The sequence below is a fragment of the Cynara cardunculus genome (genome assembly GCF_001531365.2).
Source record: "Cynara cardunculus var. scolymus isolate 2C chromosome LG 3, CcrdV1, whole genome shotgun sequence".
NCBI classification, from domain to species: Eukaryota; Viridiplantae; Streptophyta; class Magnoliopsida; order Asterales; family Asteraceae; genus Cynara; species Cynara cardunculus.
Window position 1 is genome coordinate 32,677,563 of NC_037530.1, and position 11,158 is coordinate 32,688,720.

Below are 11,158 nucleotides of genomic sequence, written 5' to 3' on the forward strand. Positions count from 1 at the left end.
TTTCTTAAAAACACATAAAATCGTATTATAACATCAACATAGACAAATAATAAAATAGAACATTAAAATCGAGATATATTTCGTTGCATTGCACGAGTACTCTTATAATATTTATAAATACTCCTATACAATTTCCATATAGTATTTATTAAAATTCACAGATAATAAATTATATTATATTTATGAAAATTAATATGTTATATATAATGTGTGAATATATAACATACAATTTTCATATAATATTTATTAAAATTTGCAGATAATTTTTATATTATATTTATGAAAATTAATATGTTATATATAATGTGGTATATATATAGTGTATGTGTGAGAGAAATTAATTAAAATAGCTATTTTTTACAGTGGGTTTTACCTCTTAGCTATTTTTCTTCCAAAATAATTAAAATAGTCATAAGTCCGAATTGGCAGGTCTGCAATTTGCAAAACATGTCAAAGTGTAAAAAAAAAGGTTTTGAACCAGACTTGCAATTGAAGGGATCAAATATGTAAACTAGTTATTGGTCCACAAAAATATTTCTGCAATTGCAGATGTGTTTTGCTAAATTTACATATTTGGTCCTTACAATTACGAAACTAATCAAAAAACTTCTTTTTTTCTTATACTTTGACTCCTCAACAGATTGAGGACCTATGACTATTTTCGTATTTTGGGAGACAAATGGCTAAGATGTGAAACCACATGGTTAAAATGACTATTTTAATTAATTCCTATATATACACGTAATATATTTTCGTAATACATAATATATTTGTCAATAACGTATATAACATAAATATTATATATAATATATATTTATATATGAGGATCGATCAAATGAAAACCACCCTCATTTGTACAAATTATACAAACTACCCTCATACGTCGATTTCATTGTTTAATCTTATGAAAAAATCTCATGAAATTGTTTAATCTTGTGAAATTGTTTTATATAATATTTTTTTTGATGAATTTGTTTCATATATGGTTATGAAATTGTTTCATATAATATTTAATGAAACTGTTTCATGTATTTCTCTAAAATTAAAATAATGAAGATGATAATCTTCATTATTAACACCCTCCACAATAAAAATGGTTAATCAACCTCTCATAATTACAAAAAATAAATAAACAAAATGAAAAATTATGATTGGTTGAATGAAATTTTTACTGTTTGTACAAATTGAGTGATTTTTATTTGAACGCTCCTCTATTATATATTGGATCGTTTTGTAATTTAGCCATTTAATCTCGCTTCTTTCTTTCCATCTATTTCTAGGGGTGCACATAGTTTGGATTGAAGGGTTTGCGCCATCTAATCTAATGAACCCAATTATGACATTTTGAGAAAATCTCAACCCTTATCTCATTCGTATATCTTAATGTTAGATCAAGCAAGAAATAATAAGTTTTGTTATATCATGTCCATATATCAAACACGTCTTGAAAATTACAACAAACTGCCAACCAAGATTCATATGTATAGTGTGGTTTTTTTTATTAAATCAATAAATTTATTATCTATCTATATTATATTATAAAGTATTTGATAAAAACTCTTAAAAACTATTTTTTATGCATAAAGTACGTACTGTTTATTAATGCATATTACTTAAAACTAAATATTGCAAGTAGATTGTGCGTAAGTACAACTTATTAAAGCTCCATATCTGAATTCGTGTAACTAACTGCAGATAAACATAATCAAATACAGAATAAACATCACATTTTAAATATAAAAAATATAATAGAATGCTTAAATATTATCTTTATAAAATTTATAATATTAAACCAAAAATAAATTATTTCATTATTAAACTTAAATTAAATTACAATAAAAATAAATAAATTAAAAAATTACATAAAAAATGAGAACTTTTAAATAGTTGATTTGATATTAATATTGATATATTTTTTTTTCAAAATTTTATGATATATTCAAATTTATATTTTATTCAAAAATAAAACCATTATTGATTTCTTAAAACACATAATTTATACTATATTACTAGAAGGGTACTCGCGCAATGCGCGCAGTGAGATAAATCTCCATTTTAATATTTAGTTTTTATTATTTGTCTCTATCGATATATTACGATTTTATGTGTTTTTTGAGAAAGCGATAATGTTTTTAAAAGAAATATAAATTTGAAGATAGCGTAAAAATTTAAAAAAAAATCGATATTAGTATTAAATTAACTATTTAATAGTTTCGTTTTTTTTTTGTGTAACTTCTTTAATTCAATTTTTTATTATAATTTAATTAGGTCTAATAACAACGTAATTTATTTTTGATTTAATAATATAATTTTTATTAAAGATAATAATTAAACATTTGGTTAGAAACTCAATAACTATCTTAATTATATTTTAGATATATAATATTTAAAATAGATGTTTATCTTGTATTTGATTATGTATGTCTGCAGTTACTTATACGAATTTAAAAATGAAGCTTTAATAAGTTGTACTTGCGCAAAATCACTTGTAATCTTGAATTTTAAGTAATATGCATCAATAAACAGTACTTCATGCATAAAAAATGGTTTTTAAGAGTTTTTGTTAAATACTTCATAATATAGTATAGATAAAGCATTTGACAAAAACTCTTAAAAACCATTTTTTAATGCGTGAAGTACTGTTTATTAATGCATATTACTTAAAACTCAAGATTGCAATTAGATTGTGCGTAAGTACAACTTATTAAAACTCCATATCTGAATTCGTGTAATTAACTGTAGATAAATATAATCAAATACAGGATAAACATCTCATTTTAAATATAATTAATATAATCATTGAGTTCTAACAGAATACTTAATTATTATCTTTATAAAATGTTATATTATTAAACCAAAAATAAATTATTTNATATATATATATATATATATATATATATATATTTTCAAATTTTTATAATATTTTCAAATTTATAATTTATTAAAAAATAAAATCATTATTGTTTTCTTAAAAACACATAAAATCGTATTATAACATCGATAGAAACAAATAATAAAACAGAATATTAAAATCGAGATGTGTCTCGTTGCATTTTTCTAATATTATAAAAAAAATTTAGATCATGTTATCAAAACAATTTAAATTTCAAAGCTTATAAATTTCTAAGTCTAAAATATCCAACAATTAATAAACACCTTTAAGTTACAAATAAATGTTGAGATAATACTCTATAAATTTCAGATTTTATTATATACATAATGAAAAACAGTATTAATTATAAAATCAAATTTTATATTTTTATATACGATGAAAAATCTGTATCTATTACCAAATCATATATATACGATGAAAAATCTGTATCTATTACCAAATCATATATTAAATAATATAAAATTGTATTAATTTTATTTGTAATAAATTCTTGCATCAAGTAATTTTAATTACAAATGGTTTGCTGGGTCGGTGGACGCGTGGACATCATGAGCAACGCCACCTTCAAGTTCAAAAACGCAAAATTAAGGAGAGAAATTGTTTGATCTCTCCAATTGGATTTCGTTGGTTAATTTCTCCCTCGTCCCCGATCCCTAATATCATAACCAGTGGGATGAAGGAGGAGAAGTAACCAAGTGTTTCTCTGGATCCCATCTCTCCAATCGTTGCATTTTCAATTCCTTCTTGATTCAACTCTAAATTCAAATGGGCAACTGCTTCGGCAACAGAACGAATGATGTCAAACACTGCTCTAATTACGTGCAACCCCACACCGCTGGTAATTCATCCTCTTTTATGTACAATTTCTTCAATCCATTCTCGATTTTTAAGTTTGTTTATGTTTATGTTGGCTAATTTCGCTACTTCTTTAATTCATCGGAACAACTGATCATCTGTTCTTAAGTTTGGAGTTCGCATTATGTTTCATTCCCTACGTCTTGATGTAATTAAGGGTTTAAAGGATACTGTAGCTACTTGGTGTTTGCTTCATGATTGTGATCAACTTATTGCTGGTCTTAAATAGCTTCTTATTAAATTAATTTGTTGTACATTAATGCTTCTGGGAAACATTATGATCAAGGGTTTGGATTCTTCATTAGGATTACTATGTTCTAATTTCCTGTAAGTTGTCAACACTTTCAGTAGTAAATAAATGTGTGTTCAATAGCTGAATTAATCAACAATTGAATTAATTTTGATCCATGATCATTGATCTCTAGAAGGAAGTTGCTGGTTACATCTGTGAGAAAACTAATGATTTTTTTTAGGGTTTGATGGTGTTCATCAAGTATTCATGATCATGTGATCAAACCACGATCGACTGTACTAATTACCACCTACAGGACGAATGAGATATATATATATATATATATATATATATATGGTCGAACCAAATGTTTGATGGTAGTTCATGAGGTTCTTTAATCTCTATGTAGAGCATGCAGCAAGCGATTGTAGATCTCTTTTTGAAGGAATGGGGATGTAAATCGCTTTTTGCTGCATTGTGAGCTTATGAAACTACTTCCATGATTTGAACAGCGACCTTAATTTCGTTACAAGAAGTAATCTAACTTCTCCAAGGCTCATCCATAATCTTTATGTTTATGCTAAAAAATAATTCAAGTGGGCTTGATTTCTAACCATATATATTGAATTCAACATTTTGCTGTACAATCTTCAAAAGGATATATAGAGTATTGATTAATTCGCGTGTCTTTTTGTTAGCATCGCATTAATTAGAGACGCTTTACATGAATAGCGCCTTCTCCTTTGCTATCGAGGGATCTTACTTACAGATTGTCCTATGCATATCTAATCTTATGTGATCATCATGGGTCACAACGATTCTATGCATTCTTTATGTGTTTGATCGGTTTTTGTGTAAATTTGTATATGTATGTTTATGCATATCCATCTCCGTTTCATCTTTAGATACGCATGGAGGGGATGTATAGCAACGTTTATGAATCTATCATGATGGAATTTAATTGAAATATAGAAAATATGCTTTTATGATAGATACTACTTTAATTCTTAATTTATGATTTTATGCGGTTTACGGTAATTGATCATTGATTCAGGAGGGGCCAAGGAACCTTACAGAAGCAATTCGATTAAGAAACTTAGTCATCCTTTACCACCTCCACCTCAACATATTTACCCTCAAAAGCTGCCAAGTCCAAGGCATGAGACTGAGATGATATTATTCTCTCCTCATTTGAAATCCTTCACATTTAACGAGCTTAGAAACGCCACTAGAAACTTTTTCCCCAATTATCTTCTCGGAGAAGGTGGATTTGGCTATGTATACAAAGGATGGCTCAACAAGGAAACCCTTACTCCAGTAGAACCTAGATGTGGAATTGCAGTTGCGATCAAGAAACTTAAGCCCGAAGGATTTCAAGGGCATAAGGAGTGGTTGGTGCGTTTTCATTTATTTCCTTCATAAGTATAAGATTCGTTCTTTCGCTAGTCATCAATGTTGTTCTAATTAAGTTGAAATTGTATTAATTTGTTTGCAGTCTGAAATTACTTATCTTGGTAGACTTCAGCATCCAAATTTGGTCAATCTTTTTGGTTTCTGCTGTGAAGGTAAAAATAGGTTGTTGGTCTATGAATTCATGCCTCGAGGTAGCTTGGAGAATCATCTTTTTAGACGTACGTTTGATCATCTTCTTCCTGATTTGTTAGACTTTAGTCACTATACAATTTTCAATTTGTTTGTGACACCTATTTCATGTCCTTACAATTATACATGTCCTATATCAGGAGGTGCACAGCCTCTTTCATGGGCACTAAGGGTTAAAATTGCGGTGGATGCTGCTCGGGGGCTTGCTTTCTTGCATGCTTCAGAATCAAAAATCATATATCGTGATTTTAAATCTTCTAACATCCTGCTAAACATGGTATAATATTCTTTGTGACATATAACTCAATCTCCGTTTTCACCACTTTAGATGTGCCTAATTAATTTGTGAAACTATGTGTTTGTATATAGGACTATAGCGCAAAGCTCTCCGACTTTGGTTTGGCAAAAGATGGTCCAACAGGCGATCGGACTCATGTATCAACTCGAGTAATAGGCACCGAAGGCTACGCAGCCCCTGAATATATGGCTACAGGTTTATTCCTTGGCTCCTGAATTTTATTCTTTTTCAAAGTATTGTTTAAGGGGACCTAGTACCTGGCTAACAGTCGTATAAATACATATATAATAGTAATGGGGAAAGTTCATTTAGGAACTGTAAATATTTCGAAAGTCGAGAAACCGAATATATATGATGAATAATCATACCAAGTATTATGATATTCACTATGAATGTTGATCATGATATTCATTATGAATATTTGCTCTCAAAATATTTAACCTGCCCCTAGTAGTAATTACTAGTTGCTTGAAATTTAGATCTTGCATAAAATAGTAGCATATATGTGATTGCAGGTAGACTTACAACAAAATGTGATGTATATAGCTTTGGGATAGTGTTGTTGGAAATCATCACAGGGCGGCGTGTCATCGACAGGAAACAGGTTTCTGAAGAGCAGAAGCTGTTGGAATGGGTAAAGCCTCAATTGAGAGATCCCAAGAAGCTATTCAGGATCATGGACACAAAACTAGAAGGGCGATACCCAAGGAAGGGGGCGTACGTTGTGGCCAACCTCGCCCTCCAATGTTGCCATTCGGAGGCCAAATATCGGCCCCACATGTCTGAAGTACTGTCGATTCTAGAAAGAGTCCCATGTGGTAGACCAGACCATCATCAGAACAGAATTTCAAGTCCAAGGTCGGAAAGCAGTGGACATAGCCCCTACGACATGAGCCAGAGTCATGGTTCTCCGGTGCAATGGTCACTGCAAGGTTCACCAGTGCAATGGTCACTGCAGGGTTCACCATTGATGCCTCCTCGATCGTAGATAGATCAGTTTAAGCATAGTTCGATATATGGGTTGTTGATGAGAATTAACCAACCTTAGTCCAAATTGAAGTAATTAATAACCAGCTTGCTATATATAATATGCATATATATATTGAAGGTCTGTTTAATTCCTCCCATATTTGGTCTCCTACTTATTAATTTGTTGGTATTGATTATAATTATAAAGTATTTTCAAAAAGTGCTTTTTTGATTTTTGAGTCAAATAAAGCATTTTCATATCATTAATTTAATCACTACCATTTACGTTTTAATCTTTTATATTATTAAAAAATTAAAATCAAATAACGAAAACAACGTTATTTGCTGATGGTATTGACCATTGAGCGTTACAATTCTTATGATGCTGTGTTTGGTTCTTTGTGGTTGATAGAAAGCTAGTGAGAACAGGTGTATTCTATCAAGTTTGTGAATTAAATATAATTACATTGTTCTACAAATATATATATATATATATATATATATATATATATTACCTACTTTCAGTAAAATGTGACTCATTGGGTATGCATTGCACTGAGTTTGGTAACTCGGTAATTGTTTTGACCAAATCACAGAATCCCTATTAAATATTTACCTCTCTTTCCATATATAGAAAATAGACAACATAACTTTTTGGTATCAAGCTAAAACTCTCGTATATTGTTCATACCCAAAACCCTTCAGTTCATTATAAATCCTTGTACAGACAGAAAGCAGGAAACAAAAGAAGAAGAAGAAGAAGAAGAAATAATGGCTGGGTACAGTTGCAGCAGCGGTGCATGGCAGGCCGACGACCATATCCTTCCGGCAGACCTTCCACAACCCAACTCATACCGTCTCTTCTTCATGAGGGTGACGGTGGAGTTTAACCATACCACCAGAATCTTCAAGGAGGTGTCTGTCAAAATAGATGAAGCAATGGGACTTAGCAGGGAGGCATGGGACTTGATTCGCGATGTGCTAAACCAGATGGAATCACCAACCTCCGCCATTGGAGAAACAATCGCCCAGCTCACCTGCTGTGCACTGCAGATGCTGAAAGATCCGGCCAACGCCGGCCGGTTGGTGCTCCCGATGGAGGCTCTTGTCACTTGCGTTGCTGAAGAATAAGAATGGGAGGAAGTGGGAAGCAAGCTGGCCTGGTTGCATGCATGTTTTCCATGAAAGCTGTATGGGGGAATGGTTTACATATAACCGTTCCTGTTGTGTCCTGTTTGCCGTTACAATTAATAACATCAATTAATTAGAATTATCAAAATCAAGAAATCATGAGATGTATGAGGATTTGCTGTCGATTGTTGTCTAAGATTATAATGTTTCCTTCATTAATCCGTTCAACAAGTATTGATTCTATAGATGTTTAATCAGCTATCCATGTTATTAAATACGTACAATAGTGATCACGGAGGTTCAAATGCGGTGATTACGGGCTACCAAAGCAGGTGGTTGTCCTAGGATTAGTCAACTCGCATAGCGGATTGGATATCCAGGTTAATCAAAAAAAAATACGTACAATATATGAAAACATGTATTTTAACAACATTCTGAATAGCTCTCTCAAAATGAGGTTACGGAAGAGATGGGTAGAAAATTCTCAATATTTTTTTATTAACTTAGATATTCAATCTGGTATGCGAGTCGACTAATTATAATGTGACCGTCTACTTGGCGGATATTTTGGAGTCATCGTATTTGAACCTTCGTAGCCACAAGAGGATTGAATTTAAATCTGCGATCTACATACAATTTTGACCTTTGGAGCTCAAGCTCAAACCAATCAAATGCCACCCTAACCTAAACTAATAGCAATAATATTTTGCCTTTTTTTTCCAAGATACCAATATAATAAAATTGATTTTACATGACAACTAAAATATTTAAGCATCATAATAAAATACATAATTAGAATTAAGTTTTTAGCATCAAATTTCATAAAGATGTCTTATCTAAAAGTGTTACAATAGATTAATAGTATGTTTTTAGAGGTTTCAACAGAAACTTTAGGACGTTTTTAAAATAGTATGTCGTATTAGCCATTTTATACAGCATTATTTGAAAATTTGTTGTACAAACACAAATGTCTTATAAAAAAGATGGTTTTATAGGACACTTATAGGATGTCCTATAAAATAGCTAATACGACACTTTTATTTTCGCATGTAAATAGAGAATTTGTTAAAACGCTCAAAAACTTCATATTAATCTATTTTAACACAATTAGATATGACGTTTCATAATTTGATTTTATAAACTTAAGTTATATAAAGTATTTTATTAAGACGTTTAGATATCTTAATTATCCTAAAAACTATGATATCTTCTTTAAAGAGTTTATAATATTACCTAATAAATATGTAAACTTTAATACTATAGAGAATGTTGAAAACATTGTCATAAATGAATGTAAAAATTCTAAGGGGGTTTTTTATTTACTTCTCAATAGTTTCATTAAAATGTAACATTTGAATCATTAAAATGTGAATCTTGTTTGGCAAAAACAAAAAATTGTCTCTTAATGGTTCTAAAACCCTTTGAATGATTTCGTAAACAATTACCAAAAAAATATATTTCATTTTACATTATATCATGAAAGTCTCTTAATCATTTCGATAACTTAATTATTCTACATCAAACCATTCAACAACTGTCAAACAGCCTTTACCTATGCTTTAAAGAAAATAGGTTAATTTAATAATAAGTCGATACCAAAAAGTAATTACTTGGTCAACAATTCAACCAACGTAATTAATTGGTAATAATTCAATTTGTCTTCTAAAAGTGATTAGCTCGTAAATAAGAAATTTTTCTCTCTTATATTTTAGTTAATTAGTTTTTTTTCTTTTAACTACCTATTTTTACATATATGGTATATATAATAGTAGAGCAAAATGCACAAAATAGCAATCTACTTTCATAAATTTCTTTATTATAGCATTGTACTTCAATTTTTCTTATTACAACAATATACTTTCAAACTATTTTTATTAGGACATTGTACTTTAAAAAATTTACCCATTATAGTAATGGATAACCTTTGATTTAAATTTACTCATTATATTAGGTTTTCATGTCACCTCATTGTCCACGTAGACTGTCCACATGTACTATAGTGATGTGACTTTCTTATTACATCATTGTACTTTTAAAATTATTTTATTATAGCATCTATTAGTTCTTATTAAACAATGTATTTTTTATTTTAATATTTAGATATTTTACATGTTATTTAATAAATGTATTAAATGAATTAAAAACATCCTAAATTGTTCATTAATATACCAATATCAATAAAACTAGTAGAACACAACTTATCTCGCTAACATTTTTAAAAAAATATGTGTTTTTTGAAAAAAAGAAAAATAAGAATTGTTCTTTTTTTACCAAAAATATTATCTTTTAAAAAATATATTATATTTGTTCAAAAACTTTTTACTTGACGTATAAATATATTAAATTAATTGGACTTTTTTGAATTATTATTAATATAACAATATTAAAAAATTGTGGATAACAATTTATTTCGTTAATATTTTAAAGAGAACTTTAAAAAATATGTATTTATTTGAACAACATAAAATAGAAAAAGTTACCTTTTTACAAACAAAATATATCGCGAAAATAATGTTTCATATTTATTTAATAAATATTTTACTCTAATAATATTTAATTTAAATGCAACTTAATAAGAAAAAGTAAAAAAATGTTTTTTAAATTATAGCAATGAAAAATGAAAATCACTAATAATAATTTGAAATAGGTTTTTATTTTAATTTTCGTTAAGTCATTAAAATGATGTGGCATCCACATCACCTCATTAAAGTCACACAAACAAAAAAAGTCAAAGGGTTAACCGGTTTAAAAGGTAACAGGTTACCCATTGTTATTATGGCTAGATTTTTTAAAGTACAATACCTTAATAAAAAATAACTTGAAAGTACATTGCTGTAATAAAGAAAAACAAAAGTAGAATGCTATAATAAAAAAATTTATGAAAGTAGGTTGTTATTTCATGCATTTAACCCTATAATAGTATGCTTAAATTTTTTGACGTTATATAAATTTAATTTTATTGTAATGATAGTTTTTTTTAATTGTTTGAATAGTTAGTATTTTTCTAATCTTAATTTATAATTTCTATTTTATTGTTATTGTAATTATTTGTAGTTTGACTAAATATTAATAATCTCATGTTAACCAAACTTAATTTTCAATATTTTTGCTCGCATATTTTAAATTCTCAACTCAAAATATATGTGAATTTATCTCGATTTCTTTTGTTTTTCTTAAC

The 11,158-nt window shown here is 28.7% G+C and overlaps 1 protein-coding gene across 1 annotated transcript; it reads left to right on the forward strand.

Annotated features, from left to right (window-relative positions):
- The first annotated feature begins 3,658 nt into the window (after positions 1-3,658).
- On the forward strand, positions 3,659-6,868 carry LOC112509170 (probable serine/threonine-protein kinase PBL18). Its single transcript, XM_025114027.1, has 6 exons — positions 3,659-3,731; positions 5,035-5,375; positions 5,476-5,611; positions 5,723-5,859; positions 5,952-6,075; positions 6,396-6,868. The coding sequence occupies exons 1-6, from the start codon at positions 3,659-3,661 to the stop codon at positions 6,866-6,868; spliced, it is 1,284 nt and encodes a 427-aa protein (XP_024969795.1).
- The last annotated feature ends 4,290 nt before the right edge of the window (positions 6,869-11,158 follow it).